Here is a 25,778-nt window from a genome sequence, read left to right as displayed (position 1 = left end):
ATATAGTGCCTAGCAACGAGGTGCCCCCTGCTGATCCTAACGGAGTCCCAGTTGCAGACCCAGCCGACGCCAACTCACATGTGGCCACCGATGCTAACCTGCCGACCGACCCTGAGAACACTATTTGCGGAGAAGCTTGTTCAACGACTCGGGGTACACCCGAAGGTAAAGCCGATGGGATCAATCTGCGGGTGATCTTCGAAATGTTACAGGCCCAACAGGCGGCGATAGCACAGCTGCATAATCAAAGCCGCGCCCCAGCAGAGTTGAGCCCGAACCATCCCGGGAAAACACCCAAAGAAATGAGCAAGCCACAGAAAGGTCGTATGAAGCTGACCCCGGAACCAACCCCAAAATAATAAAAATGCTTGAGGAACTGACAAAGCGGGTGGAATCGGTGGAGAGAAAAATAGAGGCAAACGACAAAAAAGTGGAGACCTATAACTCCAGAGTCGATCAAATCCCAGGAGCGCCCCGATATTGAAAGGACTAGACTCCAAGAAATTTGTCCAAAAGCCTTTCCCTCCGAGCGCGGCACCGAAGCCAATCCCGAAGAAGTTTCGTATGCCCGATATTCCTAAGTATAATGGAACCGAGAATCCAAATGAGTACGTGACCTCCTACATGTGTGCCATCAAGGGAAACGACTTAGAAGATGACGAAATCGAGTCTATTTTGCTGAAAAAGTTCAGAGAAACCATATCAAAAGGAGCAATGATATGGTATCAAAACTTACCCCCAAATTATATTGATTCATTTTCTATGCTTGAAGATGCCTTTGTGAAAGAGCATGCCAGGGCCGTCAAGGTCAAGACCAGAAAATCAGATCTTTTCAAGGTAAAACAAAGAAACAACGACATGATCAGGGAGTTCGTATCGAGGTTTCAAATGGAACGGATGGACTTGCCTTCAGTTGTGGATGATTGGGCCGTTCAGGAATTCACAGAAAGGACTTAACCCCTGAAGCTCCTTGGCTTCGCAGCAGCTAAAACAAAATTTGATAGAGTACCAGGCGGTGACTTAGGCTGACGTCCATAACTGGTACCAGTCAAAAATCAGAGTCGAGGATGATCAGCTCAGGGCCCCCTCCGGGTTCGTTTATCCCATCAGAATTAATGACATGTCTAATAGAGTCGTCGATCATAAATCAAGACCGAACAGAGACCGATATCAACCGTATAGCGGAGATCGAAGGAGTAACGGATTTGGGCGTAACCCTACAAGAAATGAGAAGAGGAGCGATTGAGGCTACAGTAGCCAGGGACTCATGAGCAAAAATAGTTTTGATAGACCGCTCGAGGCCAGGGAGACACCAAGGTTATCGGAATATAACTTCAATGTCGATGTTTCCAGCATCGTATCTGCCATCGGGAGCATCAAGGATACCAAGTGGCCTCGGCCATTACAGTCCGACCCTACCCAGAGAAACCCTAACCTGATGTGTAAGTACCATGGCACTCATGGCCACAAGACCGAGGACTACCGACAATTAAGAGAAGAAGTAGCCCGATTATTCAAACAGCTTGAATTTTATTCATACCTTTATTTGTATTATCCTAGTAGCTCGTGCACTTGTGACACCAGATTCTAGGATGTATTTTGATAATTCGGTATTTATGGTATTTCGCACTTTATTTCAGTAATTTGACTTCTATTTAATTAAATTTGCTTTAAAATAGTTAAGATTATTTTAGCGTTGGCTTGCCTAGCAAGTGAAATGTTAGGTGCCATCACGATCCTGAAGGTGGAAATTTTGGGTCGTGATAATTGGTATCAGAGCACTAGGTTACATAGGTCTCATGAGTCACGAGCAAACTTAGTAGAGTCTGAAGGATCGGTATGGAGACGTCTGTACTTATTTTTTAGAGGCTATAAAGTTTAGGAACAATATCACTTCTTTCTTATTATGTTGTGCGATCTTATTCTATCATCGATAATTGAACCATTCTATTCTTATTCTCTCGCAGATGGCGAGAACGCGTAATACATCTACCAACGGACAGAGACCAGAGCCCCTGGTGGCAACTATGACCAGAGGCCGAGGGCGTGCTAGAGGTCGAAGCAGAGGCATAGGTAGAGCTCAGTCTAGAGCTCGAGCAGCAGCACCTGTTGTTGAACCTCAGGTGGATCTTCAGGAGGAGGTTCCCGTTCATATTGTGCCGGTTGGACCAGTTCAGGTCCCGGAAGGATTTATAGCTACTCTAGTGCTTCAGGACGCTCTAGTCCGTTTGGTAAGTCTTATGGAGGGCGTGGCCCAGAATGGTACATTTCTAGTGGCACCAGCCATCTCACAGGCTGGGGGAGGAGCACAAACTCCCACTACTCCCGCTCCGGAGCAGATGGCTCCCCAGAATCAGGCTCCAGCAACCCCGCCAGTTGGGGTAGTTCAGCCAGTTATTGCGGCACAGACTGATGATAGGCCCGCCATGTCTTCTGAGGCCTTATTGAGATTGGATAAGTTTACTAAGATCTTTCCAGTTTACTTCAGTAGTACACCTTCTGAGGACCCACAGGACTATCTTGACCGTTGCCATGAGGTACTGCGGAACATGGGTATGGTTGAGACCAATGGGGTCAATTTTGCTGTATTTCAGATGACGGGTTTTGCCAAGAGGTGGTGGAGAGATTATACATTGACCAGACCAGTTGGATCGCCTGCATTGACCTGGGAGCAGTTTTCACGGCTATTTCTAAAGAAATTCCTCCCTATCACATTAAGAGAGGATTACCACAGGCAATTTGAGAGTCTACAGTAGGTCAGTATGACTGTTACTCAGTATGAGTCCCATTTTGTGGATCTAGGATGTCATGCTCTCCTTTTACTTCCTACCGAGGGAAAGAAAGTGAGGAGGTTTATTGAGGGACTTACTCACCCTATTAGGCTTCAGATGGCCAAGGAGACCGGAAGTGGGATTTCTTTTCAGGTGGCTGCTAATGTTGCTAGGAGGATCGAGATGGTTCTTGCACAGAAGAGAGGGCAGGGGTCTGATAAGAGGCCTCGTCAGTTCGGTGGGTTCAGTGGTGCCTCGTCTGGAGGCAGGGGTAATTTTGGTAGGGGTCATCCTCCCAGGCCATTTCATTCAGCACTCCAGGCATCCTACAATGCACCACCAGCTCCTATCAGTGCACCTCCGATCCAGAGTTTTCAGGGTGGTTACTCAGGTTGAGAGGGATAATTTCAGGGTCAGCAGTCACAGCAGCCGAGGTCCTATTATACTTGTGGTGATCTAAGGCACATTGCTAGATTTTTCCCCAAGTCTCAGGGCAGCATGCAGCAGCAGGGCTCTCGTGCTATGATTCCAGCACCGGTTGCTTCACCGCCTGCTCAGCCAGCTAGAGGTAGGGGTCAGGCAGCTAGAGGTGGAGGTCATATCATCAGAGGTGGAGGTCAGGCCGTTAGAGGTAGAGGCCAGCCAATTAGAGGCCATCCCAGGGACGCAGTTCAGAGTAGTAGGACCCAGCCAATTTTATGCTTTTCCAGTTAGGCCTGAGGCCGAGTTTAAAGACTGGCGGTAATCCACACAATCAGTAAGGATATAAGAATTGAAATATACTTGAATTTTATATATAGTTTAATGATTGTATGGAAGGTTAAAACCTTTACTCAAGCAAGGGGTCTGTCGTAATATAATACATACTTTTATTGAGCCCATGTGTCTAGCAGTTTTAACCGTGAAAGAAGAGGCCCTTTTAAACTCCTTTATCGGGCTGAGGTTCACGGCTGGCTAGACGAAGCCACTAAGGCAAAGCCAATAAGAGCAGTGTTATATTAGACTGTACCAACCATCTTAACACCAAGTCAAAACTCTATATATAAAGTTCATCTATATTTAAATAGATGCCGTCTCTTTCATGGTTTATATAAGAGAGAAGTTAGATACTCAACATAGATATGAAGTCTCTTAGCCGGACATCGTCACGGCCAGAGAGGAGAGACTAGAAGAAAAACTAACTAAGAAAGAAATCAGTACCTTATGGCCGGGATGCAAGGCCTGAAGATGAAGAACTGAAAACTTTATCTACTTGTTCTTCTTGTTACAATCAACAAACTATAAACTCTTAATTACACTTTGAAGAGAGAGAGAGAGAATTCTAGAGAGAGAGGGTCTCGCTTCATTCCTCTTCTTATGAATGAATGAAACGTATAAATAGAAAAGAAAAGAATCTATGAACAGTAAAAAGTGGGTCCCGTGGGTCCCTGTTACAGTATTTTTACTATACAAAACAGTATTTCTACTGTTGATGAACAGTGTATCTACTGTTGATGAACAGTGTATCTACTGTTTGAGTGGGGTCTGGCGGCTTCACTATGCTGTGGGTCCGGTGGCTTCACTGTGTTTGTGGGGTCCAGTTGTTTTACTATGCTGGTCTTTTGTCTGATTCTTTCATTTTGCGGAGAAATTCTTCCGCATTCTGCAAATCTTCATCAGGTAGTGTTTTCTCTGATTCAAAGGGTTGAGAATATTCAGCGATATCATCGTTGCTGGTTTCACTCTGCATAGAAGTGTCTGATTTTTCATATTGATTAATGGAACGAAGTAAATTTCTTTTGACTTCTTCCAAGTAGTTGTTAATCATTTCTTCTTTATCTCCTTCCTGAAAGGAGATCTTTCTGGCAATATGTTGTACTGAGCTGTCATCAATCACCTCTTTCTGAGGTTTGCTGGAATATTCTTGGATTTTCGTTTTGATGGAATCCAAGAGTTCTTGACCATATAATGTCTTTATTTTGGAATCCTTTTTCATTAGTTTATCCCAAAAGTTGTTGTAAAAGGTCCTGTATAAGCACGGGACTTGTTCTTCGGTGAAACCGACTTCTGGAGTCCATTTATGAATCTAGGGAATAGAGAATTCCAGAAAGAAATAAATTTGGTCAATTTTTTCTAGGTAACAGATATGATCTGTGTGATATAAATTGTTTATAAAAGGGAAAAATTTTATCCATTCTTTGTATAACATTAGAAATGGATCAGGTAAAATTTTTACTGTCGGACCGTGGTATGACCACCAATTTAGAAACCAATTAGGAATAGCTTCTGCAAATATCTTTGCATATGCATTAATAAACCAAGTATGTTTGTGTCGATCATTATTGTAGTATAACACTTCATCAAATGCCTGGATATAATCCCAATAGGTAAAATTCATTCGAGATTTGTTAAGGCTTATCTGCCTTTCTTTCATTGTGGATATACCCTAGTCTTCAACAGATATAATCTGTTTAATTATAATCTTCGAGAAATTATAAACGTTCTCATCTGTGCTATAACCAGAAAAGTGCTGAAACTCTGCACTGCCAGTACTAGTGAGTATTGTTTCATAATAAGAGTGGGTTTTGTATGACTCACCCGGATAATATAATCCATTTATCAAATACCTTTGGAATATCTTCCACGGCTCTTCTTTTCTCTGAATATCAGAATTTTCTAAAAGAAATATCATTTCTTTTTTAGACACTTTCTCATATGACTTGATATCATCATTGTCATCTTTTGTAATGGAAGCAAAAGTATCACTTTGCTTAGCAGAAGTATCTTTTTGTTTTTTAGCAGTCAAATATGCCTGCAAATATGCGTATAACGGACTATCTTCTGGAATATCTTCCAGATGGACGGATGGTCCGATCGATGATTCTTCTCTAAGAGATATCCTCTCATTGGTTAAACTCTTTCTTCCCATTTTTATAATTGGGGAGTTTGATGTGGATCCGTATGACGATCCTGAAGGTGATGATCTTCCTCTGGACTGTGGGGATGATCTTCCCCAACCTCTACCTCTTCCCCTACCCCGGGGGGGTTCCATCCTGTAAATATTCACGAGATAAGAAATCTGACAGAGAATTATCAATTCCCTTTTAATATTGTATTTCAAAATCAAAAGGGGCTAATTGAGCCTGCCATCTTGCAAATATCATTTTTGAGGCATCATGTTTAAAGTCTTTGTTAAACATATATTTAATACATTGTGCGTCAGCTTTTATCAAAAACTTTTGATTGTATAAATCATCTTGAAATTTTAAAACACATTTTACTATGGTTAACATTTCATGTGCCACAGTGGCGTATTTTCTCTGGGCTTCAGACCATTTACCAGAGTAGAATCTAATCAGATATTCATGCTTATTATTGGGATTTATCTGTTTCAAAATCCCTCCGTAACCAATATTAGACGCATTTGTCTCGATAATCTTTTGCCATGCATGATTAGCAAGGGTCAAGCAAGGTAAAGATTTAATACGTTGCTTAATATTTTTAACCAAAGCAGTATGACTATCAGTCCAAGGGTTTTTATAATCCTTTTTTAGCCTATCATATAAGGGGGCTAAATCACGCGACAAATCTTTATAAAAAGGTGATATATAATTTAAACTTCCCAAAAATCTTTGTAACTGAGTTCTATCAGTAATAACATCGGGAAATTTTGAAGCAAAATCGATCGATCTTTGAATAGGAGTAATCTTTCCTTGACAAATATAATGTCCTAAGAATCAAATGTTAGTTTGGAATAAACTCATTTTTTGTTTAGAGATAACCAAACCATTTTGTATAACAATTCTTTTGAAAATATCTAAATGCTTAATATGCATTTCAAGTGTTTTGGAAAATACCAAAATATCATCGATATAAACAATGATAAAGTCTAGATAGGGGTTGAAAATATCATTCATAATTTTTTGGAATTCAGAAGGGGCATTCTTCAAACCAAAAGGCATAACAATCCATTCATATTGCCCAAATGGAACATTAAAAGCAGTTCTATAAGTATGCTCTTTAAATATTTGAATCTGCCAATATCCAGATTTTAAATCAAATTTTGAAAATATATTGGCATCATATAATCTTGACAATAAATCTCTTTTATTGGGAATAGGATACCTAACCCACTTCAAATATTTATTCAATGGTTTATAATTAATGACTAATCTAGGAATACCACATTCCTTTTCAGCTGCGTTATTAACATAAAAAGTTGTGCAAGACCAAGGAGATTTTGAGGGTTTTATCAAACCCTTTTGTAACAAGTTATCAATCTCTTTTTTGCAGAATTCCACTAATTCCGCGTTCATCTGACAAGGTCGAGATTTAGTAGGAATATCATCCTCAGAGAAATTATCTTCATAAGGCAGAGTGACAATATGCTTTTTTATATTCCAAAAAGCACTGGGATGTTCTGCACAAATATCAATAGCAATATTTTCGGAAATCATTTTGATCTTTTCCTGTATTTTAGTACAATTCAAAGTATCAAATATATTCATACTAAACAATTCTAACTGCAAAGAATCAACATGTTTTTGCTTCATATCAATTAAAGCATTAATATCTCTAGTTACTGGATCTATAATAAAAGTATAACTTATCTCTTTATCCTTATAAGTAGCAGTAAAACCTTTCGAGTCTATGCTAGTAAAAGGATAAATAGAGTTAATAAACGGTGTTTCAAGTATAATAGGAGGGTATAACTAGTTTTTAACCAAGAAAAAGAAATGAGGAATACAGACTTTATTCTGATAAATACCCGTATTAGGCAATTTATACTTTATATCTAAAGCATGTCCGGATGCAGATCTAACCATATGAGTAATTTTTTGAAAATATTTCGTAGGTATTAAACCTTCTTGAATGCAGCTAACATCTGCTCCACTGTCAATCATGGCAATGTTTGTAATAGAAAAACTATTATCAATGAGAATAGTACATTTGATATACCATTTATGAGCAGTAATAATTTGCATCATTCCTAAAAACATATCATGTTTACAATTAAAACTAATAGGTTTTTCTTCAATATTATTTTCAGAAATACCTTTGTTTTTATCATTAGATTTCTCAGCTGGAGAATTGATTTTCTCAATCTGAGTAATCCTATGATCACAAATCATTTGATTTTGTTTAAGAGATTTGATCTCTCGTTTCAAGTTTTCAATTTCAACCTTTAAATCATCGAAAGAAGAATCTCTTGCTGGAGTTGTATTTTTATTTAAAAGACGGTTATTAACCTCTAGTAAAGAATAAGGCGGGGAATATTCAAATTCTTTTTCAAAAGGTTTTGCAAAACTAGAACTTGAACTAGCAACTTGAACTAGCAGCCAAATTAATAATTTTTTCACGAAGTTTTTCATCAGTAACTTCTTTTAAAAGTTCTATTACATTATCAGATGTAATAGTTTTCATGTTCAAATCTTGAAACTGTGATTGCAATTTATAAAATTCATCATCATCACAAGTACATGTATTACCCTTGCAAGTTGTACAATTATTATCAATATTTTTATCACTATCAGATAAATCAAGTAAATCTATTTCAGCTTCGGATTCTGACTCAGAATAATAATCAGATTCTGATCCAGAAATGTATAACAAACTATAAACCTTATCACGTAACTCATCGTCTAGTCCTAAGGTTTTCAACTTTTGAAGCTTACAATTCGGGGCTATATGGCCAAATTTACCACACTTGTAACACTTAATGTCAGCTAGATCTCTCTTGGACCTATTTTTGGTAAATCTAGTAGCCTTACGATGGGCTTTCTTAGCTTCTCGTTCTTCTTTGGATCTATATCTAGATCTCTTTCTCCTATAAGGACTGTCTTGGTTGGGGTATCTATGATACTTATGTTTCTTCTTCTTATGAGTAGAAATCTCGGGTAAACCGGGTAAACCGAACTGGGTGCAAAAGTCCCCTAATTGATTTCTTTCCTTAAGCTTATCCATTTTAAGCTGTCTGGACAATCTTAATTCATTGCATAGGTTTAAACCTTTCTCTGTGCAAATTCCTATCAACTTACCATAGGTATAGTCTCTGTATGGAATTTCACCATAACTAACTCTTAAAATCTTCCTAACTCTTTCAGCAAATAAAGAGGGAAGGCCATCTATAAACTTAGTTTTCCAATGATCAAGCTTATTTTCTGGTAGTTCCATGACTCTACTCATAAAAGTGTCTTTATCCCATCTAAAATCACCTAAGGTCTTACATCTAAGGCCATTAAGGAGAGTACGGACAGTCTCATTCTGGTTGGTAAATCTACCGTTGAAGTGTTCTAATATAGTAAGAATAAGAGTATAAACAGCATCTTCTCTATTTGCCACTAGGGCCATGCCTAAGTTATCAACTCCTCCGTCAGTGGCTTGAGCATTAATAACCATTGCTCTTTCTTCGACAGTCAAATAATTGTCCCACCAACCACGAAGTTGGCCAGTAAAACCTGCAACAATCATTTTGCAAATATTTCTATCTGTATTTCTCACTTTTACAGATAGTTGTATATATAAGCATTCTATATACAAGAATAGTCAATTGTCTATCAGTTAATCCATCAAGATTCCATTCGTAAATTTCGGAACCACTGTAAGACGTATTAGTCTGATTCCAATCACGTTCCTCTATTAAAACATCTTGAGGAGTAGGACGATTGTAATAATAAGTTTGCATTCTAGGTTTATCAGCATATCTGCTATTAACAAACTTATTCTTTTTGGGGTATCCTTTGAGTTTATTAAACTCTGACAAAACATCATTTTTATAGTCAAAAGTAGAATCTAATTTATCAGCAAACTCATTTGATAAATCAATGGGTTTGATATTCAAACCGGATAACTTTTTATCAAGAAGTTCTTCTAAATCATTAAAAGATTTAAATTTAAAATTCTGAATCTCAGGAGGTCTTTGAACATGAGTAAAAACAATTTGAGATTCTGATTTGCTTCCTGAAGTAGAGGCAATATTAGTTATTTTCTTGTTAGTACTCAAAACTTTTATCAAAACTATTAAATCATCAAGTTTTTATCAAGAAAACTAATCTGTTCTCCCAAAGCTTTAACATATAAGCTCAAATAATTATATTGAGAAATTAATTTATTAATTTCTGCGATGCTGACTGCAGCAACATTTTCATCAATAAATTTTTGAAATGCAGTAAAAGTAATACCTGTATTATTAGGTAAAACAAAAGGTGCTTGAGGAGGGTAAATGGCTTTAGTAATATTGCCACTCCCGTCTTTATAAGATCTTTCTAAAAATTTTATAAAAAGTGGTAAATACGTGGTTATAAACCAAGGAATAAAATACATAATTTGATTATGTAAAGCACAAGTTTCATAAAAATTTTGAGAAATATTGTTTAAATCATCTTTACTATAAGTATCAAAAAACCAAGTTTTAAACCGGTTCCATTTATCACTAAAAAATTCTTTTTGAATATAACCTCTAGCTTGTGACCCTGGACTAAAATCAATTTGGTGTGGAATCATTTAAACATCATTTGGGTCAAAATCCATCTCGGACGCAGAAGGAATATCCTTATCAGAAATTTATCACTATCCTGAACAATATTTGTCTTGAGGTTAATTTTAACCCTTTCAACAGGTTTATCACCTACTTTAGTAGAAATTGTGTATAGAGATGCAGCACGATTTCTAGCTGGTCCATAGACTGGTTCAACAGGAGAAATGTGTTGAATATCAGGTAACAGTCTACGATTGGTAAAGGAATGTCTATTATAATAAGAACTAGTAACAGGCAACAGTCTATTATTAGAAAATGACTGTCTACTATAAGTGGACCTATTATCATCAAACTGAATGCAAATCCTTCCATCCAGATTTTGAGTAATATGATAATACTCAGTATTACTGACAGCATTAGTTATCTGATTGGGGGATATAACCGAATTCAAAGTCCATGTAGTTGGAAAATTAATTTCTTCCCACTTAATAGGTCTCCTCGTGGTGACCTTAGACTTTGCAAAATTCGTTTTCACTAATATGGTCTGATCAGATGTATCATATAATTTACATCTAGGGTTTAACATAGATAGCAATTTAAAATAAATCTTATATGATAAATATATAAGTTCAGAACCAGGTGCATAATTATAACCATGCGTTTTCACATTTAATGTCAATGCATCAAGTATATTAACATCAGATAGAGATAATTGCAGATTGGGTTGAGTATTAAAATATACTGGGCCGTAGGCAACTGTAGATTCAATAGAACCCATCAGAGACTGTCTAAAATTTAGATTTTTGGCATCTCTAAGAGCAGCCAAAAATGTCTCTGGTAACCCTTTAAGGGTTAATGGCTTAAAAGCAATTTGAACCATACCAATATGCAGATAATTATATTGGTTTTTTATAAACATCTACATCATGCTTGTTTAACAAACAAATAGTCTGTTCAGACGAATTTAAAGCTAAAGATTGCTCAGTTGTTTTAACAAGTTGTTTAGAAGAGAGTTTATGAAACCATCCATAATCATAGATTGTTCTAATAGGGACTTTAGGAATAGTCCATTTATTTAACAAATCAAGGTTTTGAGGTATATCTACCTCTTCCAACCTAGTATTTTTCATACTAGTTTCTCCTAAATCCATATTTCAGAAATATATCTATGTCGAATATTTCATATCTATCTTATATAGCTGTGATCACAGGTATTATTCCAGTTTTCCATAGAGATGTTTCAGTTCTATTTGATCTAGGATCTACTTATTCCTATGTGTCCTCCTATTTTGCTTCATATTTGGTTGTGCCTCGTGATTTTCTGAGTGCTTCTGTGTGTATCTACACTGGTGGGAGACTCTGTTGTAGTAGAACATGTCTATCGTTCGTGTGTGGTTACTATTGGTAATCTTGAGACTAGTGTGGATCTTCTACTTCTTGATCTGGTAGATTTTGATGTCATTTTGGGTACGGATTGGCTGTCACCTTATCATGCTATATTGGATTGTCATGCCAAGAAAGTGACCCTAGCCATGCCGGGGTTACCTCAGTTAGAGTGGAAAGGAACTCTTGATCATTCTATCAGCAAGGTTATCTCTTATGTGAAAGCTCAACGTATGGTCGAGAAGGGGTATCTAGCTTATTTGGCTTATATTCGTGATCCCAGTGCGGATGTTCCTTCTATGGATTCAGTCCCAGTTGTCCGTGAGTTTCCAGATATATTTCCTGCAGATTTACCGGGGATACCACCCGACAGAGATATTGATTTCTGTATTGATTTGGCTCCGGGCACCCAACCCATTCCTATCCCACCATACCGTATGGCCCCGTCGGAGTTGAAAGAATTGATGGATCAATTACAAGACTTGCTTGATCAGGGATTCATTAGACCCAGTGTCTCGCCCTGGGGTGCACCAGTACTATTTGTAAAGAAGAAAGACAGTTCAATGCGAATGTGTATAGATTATCGGCAGTCAAACAAGGCTACTATCAAGAACAAGTATCCACTGCCAAGAATTGATGACTTATTCTATCAGCTTCAGGGTGCCAAGGTGTTTTCAAAGATCGACTTGAGGTCTGGTTACCATCAGTTGAAGATTAGGGCATCTGATGTCCCTAAGATAACTTTTCGTACTCGGTATGGGCATTATGAATTCCTAGTGATGTCATTTGGGCTGACAAATGCCCCAGCAGCATTTATGGATTTGATGAATTTGGTGTTCAAGACCTATTTGGATTCTTTTGTGGTTGTATTCATTGATGATATCTTGATTTACTCCAGTAGTCGAGAGGAGCATGAGCAACATCTTTGGAGTGTGCTTCAGACTTTGAGGAATAATCAGTTATAATGTGAATTTTCGTTAGACTCAGTTGCCTTTTTGGGGCATGTTGTATCGGCAGAAGGTATAAAAGTGGATCCTAAGAAGATTGAGGATATTCAGAATTGGCCTAAACCTATTTCAGTTACAGAGATCTAGAGTTTCCTGGGTTTGGCAGGTTATTATCATCGGTTCGTGGAAGGATTTTTGTCTGTAGCAAGCCCATTGACCAGACTGACCCAGAAAGGTGCCCCATTCGGATGGTCAGACGAGTGTGAGTTGAGCTTTCAGAAGCTCAAGACTGCTTTGACTACGGCGCCAGTGTTGGTATTACCCACAGGTTCAGGATCTTATACGGTGTATTGTGATGCAACTCGCATTGGGCTTGGTGCATTATTAATGCAAGATGGCAGGGTGATTGCATACTCGTCGCGGTAATTGAAAGTTCACGAAATGAATTATCATGTTCATGACTTAGAATCGGCAACCATTGTTCATGCGCTGAAGATTTGGAGGCATTACCTCTACGGTCTCTCGTGTGAGGTATTTACTGATCATCGTAGCCTTCAGTATCTGTTCAAATAAAAAGATCTTAATTTGAGGCAGAGAAGATGGTTGGAATTGTTGAAAGACTATGATATCACCATTTTGTATCACCCCGAAAAGGCCAATGTGGTGGCCGATGCTTTGAGTAGAAAGGCTATGAGTATGGGCAGTCTTGCGTATATTCCGGTTAGTGAGAGGCTGTTAGCTGCAGATGTTTAGACTTTGGCTAATCAGTTCGTGAGGTTAGATATTTCAGAACCCAGTCAGGTTCTAGCTTGCACAGTCGCTCGGTCTTCTTTAAATGAGTGCATCAGAGGGCGACAGTATGATGATCCTCATTTACTTGTCCTTAAGGACATGGTACGGCACGATGATGCCAAATAGGTTGTTATGGGGGAAGATGGAGTTCTGCGAATGTAGGGTCATATTTGTGTGCCTAATGTGGATGGGCTTCGTGAATTAATTCTGGAAGAAGCCCACAGTTCCAGGTATTCTATTCATCCAGGTGCCGCCAAAATGTATCAAGATTTGCGGCAACATTATTGGTGGAGGAGAATGAAGAAGGATATAGTTCTATATGTAGCTCGGTGTCTGAATTGTCAGCAAGTTAAGTATGAGCATCAGAGACCTGGTGGTTTGCTTCAGAAGTTAGAAATTCCTAAGTAGAAGTGGGAGTGTATCACTATGGATTTTGTTGTTGGGCTTTCACGGACTCAGAGAAAATTCAACGCAGTTTGGGTCATTGTGGGCAGGTTGACCAAGTCAGCACATTTCATTCATGTGGCAGTTACCTATTCTTCATAGCGGTGAGCTGAAATTTACATTTGTGAGATTTTTCGCCTTCACGGTGTGCTCATGTCTATCATTTCTGATCGAGGTACACAGTTCACTTCACACTTCTGGAGGGCTGTACAGCGTGAGTTAGGCACGCGGGTTGAGTTGAGTACAGCATTTCATCTACAGACAGACGGACAGTCAGAGCGCACCATTCAGATATTGGAAGATATGCTTTGCACTTGTGTTATAGACTTTGGGGGTTCTTGGGACCAGTTCTTGTCACTTACGGAGTTTGCTTATAATAATAGCTACCAGTCGAGCATTTAGATGGCTCCATATGAGGCATTATACGGAAGGTGATATTGTTCTCCAGTTGGATGATTTGAACCGGGAGAGGCTCAATTGTTGGGTACCGATTTGGTACAGGATGCCTTGGATAAGGTCAAGGTTATTCAAGATCGACTTCGCACAGCTCAGTCTAGGCAAAAGAGTTATGCCGACCGTAAAGTTTGTGATATTACATTCATGGTTGGAGAAAGTGTATTGCTCTGGGTTTCACCTATGAAAGGTGTAATGAGGTTCGGAAAGAAGGGCAAGTTGAGCCCTGGGTATATAGAACCCATCGAAATTCGTGAAAGGGTGGGTGAAGTAGCCTACAGGCTTGCATTACCACCTAATTTATCAGCGGTTCATCCGGTGTTCCATGTGTCTATGCTCTGGAAATATCATGATGATCTGTCCCATGTGTTATACTTTAGCTCAGTCCAATTAGACAAAGATTTGACTTATGAAGAGGAGCCGGTAGCTATTCTAGCCCGGCAGGTCCGACAGTTAAGGTCTAAGAGTTATCCTTCAGTTCGGGTGCAATGGAGAGGTCAACCAATTGAGACAGCTACCTGGGAGTCCGAGTCGGGCATGCGAAGTAAATATCCACACCTTTTTACCAGCTCAGGTACTTTTTCTAATTTCGTTCGAGGACGAATGTTTGTTTTAGAGGTGGAGAATGTGATGACCCAAAACGTCATCTTTAAATTTAATAATAAATTCTATGTTCTGAGACCTCAAAAAGTACTATTCATCATTCCTCGACTTGCGTGCTCAGTCCGTATAATGTTTCAAAAAGTTTTTATGTGAAAAATGTACTAAAATATGAAATAGAGCCTTAAAACTCAACTGAGTTGACTTTGGTCAATATTTTAAGTAAACAGACTCGGATCAGTATTTTGATAATTTTGGTAGGTCCGTATCATGATTTGGGACTTGGGCGTATGCACGGAATTTAATTTGGAGGTCCCTAACTTGAATTATCGCCAGTTGGCAAAAATTAGAAGCCTAAAGGCTTAAAGATTTTAAAGTTTGACCAAAAATTGGCTTTTATAAATATCGGGGTCGGATTTGAGTTTTGAAAATTTTCATAAGTCCGTTATGTCATTTATGACTTGTCTGTCGAATTTGGTGAGAAATGGAGTTGATTTGACATGATTCGGACGTTCGGTTGTGAAAATAAAAGTTTTAAAGTTTTCCTGAAAATTTCATTTGATTTGGTGTCCGATTCGTAGTTCTAGGCATTATTTTGGTATTTTGTTCACGCGAGAGAGTTCGTATGATATTTTTGGACCTGTGTGCATGTACTGTTTAGAGCCCCGAGGGCTCAGGTGAGTTTCGGATAGCTTACGGACCATTTGAACTTTGGAAAATTCTGGTTTTCTTGAGCTTCTGCTGTCATCTGGTGCATGGTGCTTCACGATCGCGAAGCCATTTCCGCGATCACGAAAAGGAAATTTTGAGACGTGAGTTTTACCCTTCGCGTTTGCGAAGATAGGCACGCGATCGCGGACGGTTAGCTCCCAGTGCATCGCCAATGCGTAGAGTGGATCGCATCCGCGTAGAAAGAATGAAGGCAGAAACTGGGCACGCCATTAGTGCTACGCGATCGAAAAAGTCCGCGTAAGGTTGAGAAAATGTTCTCCGCGATCGCATGACCATTTACGCGATCACGTAGAGTTAAAATTCTGGGTAACCAAAACATGATTCGCGATCGCAAAGAATTATCCGCGATCGCGAAGAGTAAAATGGATAGGCAGAAATTGTTCTACGCGATCGCGAATGAATTCCTGCGATCGCGATGAGTAAAAATCTGGGAAGACAGAACTTAAGTTCTGTTGAGCTCGGGTAAAATGAATTTTGGGCGATTTTCACGGGAAAACATTGGGGTAAGTGTTCCTCGTCCTATATAGACTATATTTCATGATTCCATACTCATTTACTTCATGATTCTGTGAATTTATGGAAGAAAAATCAGATTTTTTATAAAATCTTCCAAAAATGTAAAATAAATATTTGAAAGCCAATCCGATGCCGGAATTTGATAATTTTTGTATGGTTGAACTCATATCAGAACGGGTGTTTGGATTTCGTGAGTTTTTCGGGATTCGAGACGTGGTCCCCACTGTCGAATTTTTAGATGAATTTCGGATTTTTATCCGAAAAATTAGTAAATTCATATGGAATTAATTCCTACGATTTGTATTGAGTATATTGAATTGTTTATGACTAGATTTGAGGATTTCGGACATGAATTCGCGAGGAAAATGTGTATTGGATTCTTGAATTTGGTTGTAAAGCGAGGTAAGTGTCGTGGTTAACCTTGACTTGAGGGAGTAGGACTTATTTGTCTATTTTCTATGTGATTTAATGTGCGGGTACAACGTATATGTGAGGTGACGAGCACTTATGTGTTGTGGTTGAGTCAAAGCATGCAGGTAGAATTTGTTTATTATGAATAATTGCCTATTTAATTAAGACATTCTTGTTTAAGTTTATTATTGATTATTTGATCATTATTCGTGAAATTATTATTCATTTAATTATTGTTGAATATTTCGGAAGGTGAAGTCGGTATGCTGGTATTGAATTGATTAATATGTGCATATCCCCACATTTAAATACTCTTCCAAATTTATATTATTATTTTTATGGTAAGAAAAAGTGTAAAAGCACGAAGGGTGATTCCGTGTCATTTTTATTATTTATAATATCATTGTCAAGGTAAGGAAGAGTGTAAAAGCACGAAGGGTATTGCCATGCCATTTGTGAGTGTAAAAGCACGAGGCGTGATGCCGTGACATTTTTAGAAAGAGTAAAAGCACGAAGGGTGATGCCGTGCCAAATGAGAGTAAAAGCACGAAGGGTGGTGCCGTTCCCTTTTCATATTATCAATTGCTCATTTTATTATTGATAAATTAAATGGCTGCTAAGTGATACTTCTCCTGTTGAAATTATTATATCATTCCCCTTCGTATGTTCCCTCCCAATTTATAAATTATTATTTATTTTATTATTGTTACTTTGTATTTTTATATACTTGTACAGGTGGTTACGTACGTGTCTTGTCATAGCCTCGTCACTACTTCGTCGAGGTTAGGCTCGGTACTTACCAGTATATGGGGTCGGTTGTACTGATACTACACTCTGCACTTATTGTGTAGATTTTGGAGTTGGTCCCAGCAGTGTACCATAGACTTGCTCGGATTCAACTACCCAGAGGAGACTTGAGGTATAACTGCACAGCGTCCGCAGTTCTGAAGTCCCCTTCTATCTTATCTTAGCTGTGTCTTATCTTTCAAACAGCTTGAATTTTATTCAGACCTTTATTTGTATTATCCTAGTAGCTCGTGCACTTGTGACACCAGATTCGGGGATGTATTTTGATAATTCAGTATTTATGGTCTTCCGTACTTTATTTCAGTAATTTGACTTCTATTTAATTAAATTTGCTTTAAAATAGTTAAGATTATTTTAACGTTGGCCTGCCTAGCAAGTGAAATGTTAGGCGCCATCATGATCCTGAAGGTGGGATTTTCGGGTCGTGACAAAATCACTTCAGGAACAGGGAATCCAACATGCAAACCGAACAAGAAGAACCTCAGCACGTCATCCACATGATCATTGGAGGAATCGATATCCCCCAGGGACCTATGCTAAAGCACACTAAGGTGTCCATCACAAGGGAAAAACGAACCCGAGATTATATCCCGGAGGGAACCATTTCGTTCAACGATGAGGACGCAGAAGTCATCGTACAACTGCATAATGATGCACTGGTAATATCTATACTTATAAATAAATCTCGAGTTAAGCGTGTGTTGATTGATCCAGGTAGTTCGGCCAACATCATCAGATCGAGGGTCGTAGAACAGTTGGGTCTACAAGACCAAATAATGCCAGCAAACCGGGTTTTAAATGGATTCAACATGGCATGCAAAACTACCAAAAGAGAAATGACCTTGCCAATAAATACCGCCGGGGAAATTCAGGATACCAAATTCTACGTGATCGAGGGGGACATGAGGTATAACGCCTTATTGACCTAGGCCTTAGGTTCACAACATGAGGGCAGTACCCTAGGTCAATGTGGTGATCTCGATGTCTGCACTCTCGACATCAAAGAACACAAAGCTAGTTAGGAAGGGAGAAACTAAATAGCAATCAATGATACCGGCCCCGACCGAACCAGAGAGAAGCAAGGAGTAGGCGAGGATGATGATTACGGAGTCCCTAGGTCGTTCATCGCCCCTGATGATTCTGATGCCACCAAGTCAACGGTAGAGGAGCTGGAGCAAGTCATATTGATCAAACACTTGCCCGATCGGAAGGTATACCTGGGCACGGGGTAAACTCCCAAGCTCAAGAAAAAACTCATTAAATTCCTTATAGCTAACATAGATTGTTTCGCTTGGTCCCATCTTGAAATGACAGGGATCCCGCCAAAAATAACCACTCATAAGCTGAGCTTGGATCCGAAGTTCCACCCGGTTAAACAAAAGAGGAGGCTGCAGTCCGAAGTCAAGCATGCATGCATCCAAACTTCTTAAAATAGGTTCCATTCGGGAAGTTAAGTACTCGTATTGGTTAGATAACATAGTGGTAGTGCCTAAAAAGGGAAATAAATTAAGAATGTACGTAGACTATAAAGACCTGAACAAGGCATTCCCTAAGGACTCTTTTCCTTTGCCTAACATCGATCGCATGATCGATGCGAAGGCCGGGCACGAAATACTCAGCTTTATCGATGCCTATTCCGGGTACAACCAAATCCAGATGGACCCGGGCGATCAAGAAAAAACATCCTTCATCACTAAATTCAGCACCTATTGTTATAACGTAATACCGTTCGGACTAAAGAACACTGGTGCCACTTATCAACGCCTAGTAAACCGGATGTTTGAAGAACAAATAGGAAAATCAATGGAAGTTTATATTGACGACATGTTAGTTAAGTCCCTACGAGCAGAGGACTATTTGAAACATTTGCAGGAAACCTTTGGCATATTGAAGAGATACAATATTAAGCTGAACCCAAAAAAATGCATATTCGGGGTCGGATACGGAAATTCCTTGGATTCACGGTGTCCAACCGAGGGATTGAGATCAATACCGATAAAATCAAAGCTATAGAAGACATCACGACCGTTCAGAGGCTAACCGGGCGCATATCTGCCCTTGGCCGGTTCATATCGAGGTCCTCGGACAAAAGCCATCGGTTCTTCTCATTATTAAAGAAGAAGAAGAAAAACATTTCTTGGACCCCGGAGTGCCAACAAGCTTTGGAAGAACTCAAACGGTACCTTTTGAGTCCATCCTTGCTCCATACTCCGAAGGCGGACGAGCAGTTGTACCTTTATTTGGCGGTATCTGAGGTAGCGGTAAGTGGAGTCCTAGTCCGGGAAGAAGAAGGTATGCAATTTCCTATTTACTATGTTAGTAGAACTATAGGCGAGGCCGAAACAAGGTATCCTCACCTGGAAAAATTGGAGCTCGCTTTGTTAAGCGCCTCTAGAAAGTTAAAATTGAATTTTCAATGCACCCCGTATGTGTCGTAACCTCTTACCTACTAAGGAACATTATGCACAAACACGATCTCTCAAGCCGGTTGGCCAAATGGGCATAGAAATTAGCGGGTACGATATCGAATATCGACCCCGAACCGCCATTAAATCATAAATTTTGGCAGACTTTGTGGCCTACTTTACACCGGTCTTAATACCTGAAGTGGAAAAGGAATTGTATTTAACCTCGGGGACTTCTTCGAGAATCAGGGCCCTCTTTACGTATGGTGCCTCGAACGCAAAGGAGTCCGGACTCGGCATCGTGTTGAATCCACCTACGGGTAACGTAGTTAGGCAGTCTATTAGATTTATGAAATTGAATAACAATGAGGCCGAGAATGAGGCCATGATTGCAGGTCTTGAATTGGCTAAAAGCCTTGGGGCTGAGGTGGTTAAAGCTAAATGTGATTCCCTCCTTATGGTAAATCAAGTCAATGGGACATTCGAAGTAAAAGAGGAACGAATGTGAAGGTAATTAGACAAATTTTAGGTAACGCTACATCAATTCAAGGAATGGACCCTACAGCATGTGCCCCGAGATCAAAATAGCGAGGCCGATTCTCTGGCTAACTTGGGGTCAATGGTTGATGACAATGAATTCAGCTCAGGAACAGTCGTACAGCTCATGAAATCGGTAGTGGAGGAAGGCCATGCCGAAATAAACTCAACAAGTTTAGCTTGGGATTGGAGAAACAAATACATAGATTATTTGAAGACTGGGAAGTTTCCCTCGGATCCTAAAGAATCGAGAGCTCTACCCACGAAGGCGGCCAGGCTTAGCCTGTCCGAAGGGACTTTGATCAGAAGAACATTCGACGGCCTGCTCGCCATATGCTTGGGGCCGGCGAATACTGAGTATGTCTTGAGAGAAGAAAAGTTCACGAAGTCACCTGCGGAAACCATTCGGGGGCGGAATCTTTGGTTCGGAAGATAATCAGGGTCGGCTATTACTGGATCGACATAGAGAAAGATGCAGAGGACTTTGTATGAAGATGCGACGGATGTCAAAGACACGCACCGATGATCCATAAACCCGGAGAGCTACTCCATTCAGTCTTGTCCCCATGGTCGTTCATAAAATGGGGAATGGACATCATCGGTCCCCTGCCGTGGGCACCTGGTAAGGCTCAATTCATACTGTTTATGACCGATTATTTTTCTAAATGGGTCGAAGCTCAAGCGTTCGAGAAAGTCCAAGAAAAAGAAGTTATTGACTTCATTTGGGACCACATAATATGCCGGTTCGGGATACCGACCGAGATCGTGTGTGATAATGGGAAGCAATTCATCGGCAGCAAGGTAAACAAGTTTTTTGAAGACCACAAAATTAAAAAGATACTATCCACACCCTATCACCATAGTGGGAACGGACAAACAGAATCTACAAACAAGACCATACTCCAAAACTTGAAAAAGAGGTTGACCGATGCCAAAGGGAAATGGAAGGAAATTCTGCCCGAAGTTTTGTGGGCGTACCATACAACTTCGAAATCTAGGATCGGGGCCACCCAGTTTTCATTGGTCTACGGTACCGAAGCATTAATAACGGTTGAAGTGGGAGAACCGAGTCTCAGGTTCTGATATGTGACTAAAGAATCAAACGGTGAGGCCATGAGTACGAGCCTGGAACCATTGGATGAAAGAGGAGAGGCCGCCCTAGTCCGGTTGGCCGCCCAGAAATAGCGAATAGAAAGATATTACAACCAAAGAGCCAACCTCCGACACTTCAAGATAGGGGACTTGGTGTTAAGAAAAGTAATATTGCTTACCTGAAACCCAAAAGAGGGAAAGTTGGAACCGAATTGGGAAGGACCATATCGAGTCGTCGGAATTACTGGTAAGGGATCGTACAAACTCGAAGCGGGAAATGGTGCACAACTCCCAAACAACTAGAATGTAATGTACTTAAAGCGGTACTACTGCTAAGGTATGATCTCATTTACTTTTTTATAATATTATGAATCAGGCTAACACTTGCAGGCAACAGCCAAAGGAAAATGTGAATATTAGGTCTGAAAGCACGCGCTGTACTCTTTTCTTCTTGAACCGGTTTTATCCCAAATGGATTTTTCGATAAGGTTTTTAACGAGGCAACAATAAATCATGCTAACTTATATTCGAAGATCGGTTTTAAATCAGAGTCAATGGGCGCATCAACAGTATCTGAGCCCTCTCAAGATCGACCTCGAATACTGGGGGCCATCACCCTCGGGTTAAGGTTCTTAGTAAGGAAAGAAGGAAAATTTGTACTTGAACAGCTTAGGCTCGGTGGTTAGGATTTATTATAAGGGCCAAACGGTCAAGTGAACCATGCTCGCATAGGCCACCTTAGCCATAATACGAGCTTTTACACGCTTTCAATCATGTACTTTACATACAAAAATGAAAGAAAGTTTCCACCTTGCTATTACGTATTTTTACCTCTTCAAACATCGAGCCTAAGGGCTACCCCTACTCGGGGACTATCGAGCCTAAGGGCTACACCTACTCGGGGACAATCGAGCCTAAGGGCTACCCCTATTCGGGGACTATCGAGCCTAAGGGTTATCCCTATTTGGTGACTATCAAGCCCAAGGGCTATCCCTATTCGGTGACTATCAAGCCCAAGGTCTACCCCTACTCGGGGACCATCTTCTGAAATAAGTTCGGCCAACTCGGGCTTCCAAATTACCGAGGCACAAAACCTATTAGGTAGTGCCTAAAAAGGGAAATAAATTAAGAATGTGCGTAGATTACAAAGAGTTTAACAAGGTGTGCCCTAAGGACTCTTTTCCTTTGCCTAACATTGATCGCATGATCGATGCGATGACCGGGAGATACTCAGCTTTCTTGATGCCTATTCCGGGTACAACCAAATTCGGATGGACCCGGGCGATCAAGAAAAAACTTCCTTTATCACTAAATTCGGCACCTATTATTATAATGTAATGCCGTTTGGATTAAAGAACGCCGGTGCCACTTATCAACGCCTAGTAAACCGGATGTTCGAAGAACAAATAGGAAAATCAATGGACGTTTATATTGACGACATGTTAGTTAAGTCCATGCGAGCAGAGGGTAATTTGAAACATTTGCAGGAAACCTTTGGCATATTGAAGAGATACAATATGAAGCTGAACACGGAAAAATGCACATTCGGGGTCGGATCCGGAAAATTCCTTGGATTTATGGTGTCCGACCGAGAAATTGAGATCAATCCCGATAAAATCAAAGCTATAGAAGACATCACCATGGGGCTAAGGATAATAGTGGTAATTTGATACAAATTTCCATAACACACTCTGTTTTACGCTTGTTCTTTGAGATTATAATTTCAGGTCAACCTAAAAGTGTCAAACTCTCAGTCTACTCACTTGAACGTTGATGTTGAATCTGACCATGACGGCGAAAACAACAATATAGTGCCTAGCAAAGAGGCGCCCCCTGCTGATCCTAACGGAGTCCCAGTTGCAGACCCAATCAACGACAACTCACATGTGGCCATCGATGCCAACCTACCGACCAACCCTGAGAACAGTGTTCGTGGAGGAGCCAGTCCAACGACTCGGGGTAAGGTGAAGGTGACGGGATCAATCTGCGGGTGATATTCGAATTGTTACAGGCCCAACAGACGGTGATAGCACAGTTGAAAAATCAAAGTCGTGCCCCCACCAGAGTTGAGCCGAACCATCCCGGGAAAACACCCTAAGAAATGAGTAAGCCACAGAAAGGTCGGGTGAAGCTCACCCTGGAACCAACCCCGAAATAATAAAAATGCTTGAGGAACTGACAAAGCGGGTGGAATCGAGGGAGAGGAAAATTAAGTCCAACGACAAAAAAGTGGAGACCTATAACTCCAGAGTCAATCAAATCCCAGGAGCGCCCCTCATATTGAAAGGCCTGGACTACAAGAAATTTGTCCAAAAGCCTTTCCCTCCAAGCGCGGCACCGAAGCCAATCCCGAAGAAGTTCCGTATGCCCAATATTCCGAAGTATAATGGAACCACGGATCCAAATGAGCACGTGACCTCCTAGACATGTGTCATCAAGGTAAACGACTTAGATGATGATGAAATCGAGTCGGTTTTGCTGAAAACGTTCGGAGAAACCCTATCAAAAGGATAAATGATATGGTATCACAACTTACACCCAAATTCTATTGATTTGTTTGCTATGCTTGCAGATACCTTTGTGAAAGAGCATGTCGGGGCCATCAAGATCGAGACTAGAAAATCATATCTTTTAAAAGCAAAATTCAAAAAGACGTAATGATGCCTTACCCGGGTCAATGCCTATTGCGCCTCATTGAAAAGTCACGACACGTCCACCTCATTCATTTTTGCCTGGTCCTCCTCGGTCACCAGGTATTGGAGGTAGCTGGCTACTCCCACGGGAGCAGATAGAACTCGGGCATCCTCCGGGATGGTAAGAATAACCGATCTCTTCCGACCGGGGTCCACACTCGGAGCGGGAACTTGATTAATATTTTGGGTTCGAACTCAGTCCACCAGCTTCCGAAGATGTATCTTTCTTTGGGACTTCCAGGTCGCCCAGCCCGGAAACACCTTCCAAAGTGGACGAGTCCACACCATCAAAGAAAGAATGAAGGGGATCGTCCACTCCATGAACCCCTCCATTGGACTTCTCTTTTCCTAGTTGGGCCTCTTCAAGCATGGACTCGGTGTAGGAGGTCGTCCCCATAATTTCTATTACATAGGGCGCTTCCTTCGGAGCAGAGCCGGCATCCCACGGGGTGCCACCCCCCATCTCCATATTGGCTTCCCGAGTCTGAGGGAGGCCGGCCTCACGAATCTCCCCCTCGGTTATCGCCTGCTCCCCGAGAGGGGTCGATCCATGGGCAATAAAAATATTGTCTTCTTCCGACTCATCCCTGAGCCGGGGAAGCGAGTCAAAATCTGGTACCCGGGAGCTGATACTCTTCTTGGGCTTGTGAGTCACCCTCTTCTTTGGCTTCACCTCGGGACCTGGGGAGCCCGAAGGTTTTCTTTTTCTCTTCTTCTTTTCCCCGTAATGGAGGGATCAACGGACAAGTATACGTACTCGTCCCCTTCCAAAGGCCTAAGCTTGGTGATTTTAGGCAAACTTATATATAAAAGAAAGAAGAAAGGTCAATATGATGTGTGTTAAGAACAACTATGAGAATTTGAAGATCAAAGATGAAGATATGAAGGTTTGAAGGAAGTTGGTGATAGCTAGAGAATTCGAAGGTAGAAGCTTGATCTGAAAGTGGAAAAAGAACAGGGGATAAAAGCTTTTATAGGGGAAGTACATGACGCTTCACATTCGGAGGCAACCAACCGATGGTTGACACGTGTCCGAAGTCAGAACGACGCGACTGATGGGACATTTCGACTTCTTCGTCGTTTCGGTTGTAACGTACGGAGGAAGGAACCAGAGAACATCTATCATTTCTCATCGTTTCAGCAAACCTACTCTCTGAGGAATGAGGGGACTATCTATATACGGGTAAAACTGAGGCTAATGAGCACCCTAATTTTCCGGTGGGGCAAACGAATAAAGGGCGTAGCTACAAGGAATCGGAATCAAAGCTAGGAGCCTCTCGTATCAAGGCCCGAACAAAATACCTGCCCCCCGAAGCCATCTAGATCACGCCCCCCGGATCTGGTTCGAGTTCCAAGACCTCGAAAAGCATTACCAAACGTCTGCGCACGATTAACAAAGGGGCGTGAATCTCGGCCCGTATCGACAGCAGATTAGTGATTAGCGAAAAGGAAGATTTTTACCTTTCTTAGAATATTACTTAGGGTAAAACTTCCCTACTATATAAAGAGGAAGTTTATTATTCAATAAACACTCTGTAACATGTATATCAAGGCAATATAAACTTATTTTCTCTGTTTCTAAGCTATTCAAAGGTTCTTATTCTTGTTCATAACTTTTCGTACATATTTTGGCTACGAATCGAAGGCAGATGAGTTCGAATAGAATGCATTGTACAGGCTTGTTTGGCCGGGTTATCTCGGTTGAGCGCCGGTCGCGCTTTGCTTAATCTAACATCATT

The 25,778-nt window shown here is 40.5% G+C and overlaps 1 protein-coding gene across 1 annotated transcript; it reads right to left on the bottom strand.

Annotated features, from left to right (window-relative positions):
* Positions 1 to 4,359: 4,359 nt before the first annotated feature.
* Positions 4,360 to 10,813, bottom strand: LOC107791933 (uncharacterized). The gene is made up of 8 exons (XM_075250764.1): positions 10,736 to 10,813; positions 10,513 to 10,651; positions 9,348 to 9,620; positions 8,785 to 9,208; positions 8,347 to 8,724; positions 7,790 to 7,931; positions 6,881 to 7,150; positions 4,360 to 4,836 (listed from the first exon to the last, which is right to left on the bottom strand). Exons 1-8 carry the CDS (start codon positions 10,811 to 10,813, stop codon positions 4,360 to 4,362), a joined length of 2,181 nt encoding a protein of 726 aa, XP_075106865.1.
* Positions 10,814 to 25,778: the final 14,965 nt, after the last annotated feature.

This window comes from Nicotiana tabacum, chromosome 4, assembly GCF_000715075.1.
Source record: "Nicotiana tabacum cultivar K326 chromosome 4, ASM71507v2, whole genome shotgun sequence".
Classification (NCBI taxonomy): Eukaryota; Viridiplantae; Streptophyta; class Magnoliopsida; order Solanales; family Solanaceae; genus Nicotiana; species Nicotiana tabacum.
The sequence above is the reverse complement of the archived record's forward strand: the minus strand, read 5'-3'. Positions and strand labels throughout refer to the sequence as shown.

Excerpts from the sequence above, each read along its gene's own strand:
- LOC107791933 (XM_075250764.1), bottom strand. The coding sequence starts at position 10,813 with ATGTTAAACCCTAGATGTAAATTATATGATACATCTGATCAGACCATA. Across the intron at positions 8,725-8,784 it reads AGAGACTATACCTATGGTAA|ACAGCTTAAAATGGATAAGC; the intron begins GTTGATAGGAAT and ends AAGATTGTCCAG. Across the intron at positions 7,932-8,346 it reads AGTTTGTTATACATTTCTGG|TGAAATTGAAAACTTGAAAC; the intron begins ATCAGAATCTGA and ends TGATTTAAAGGT.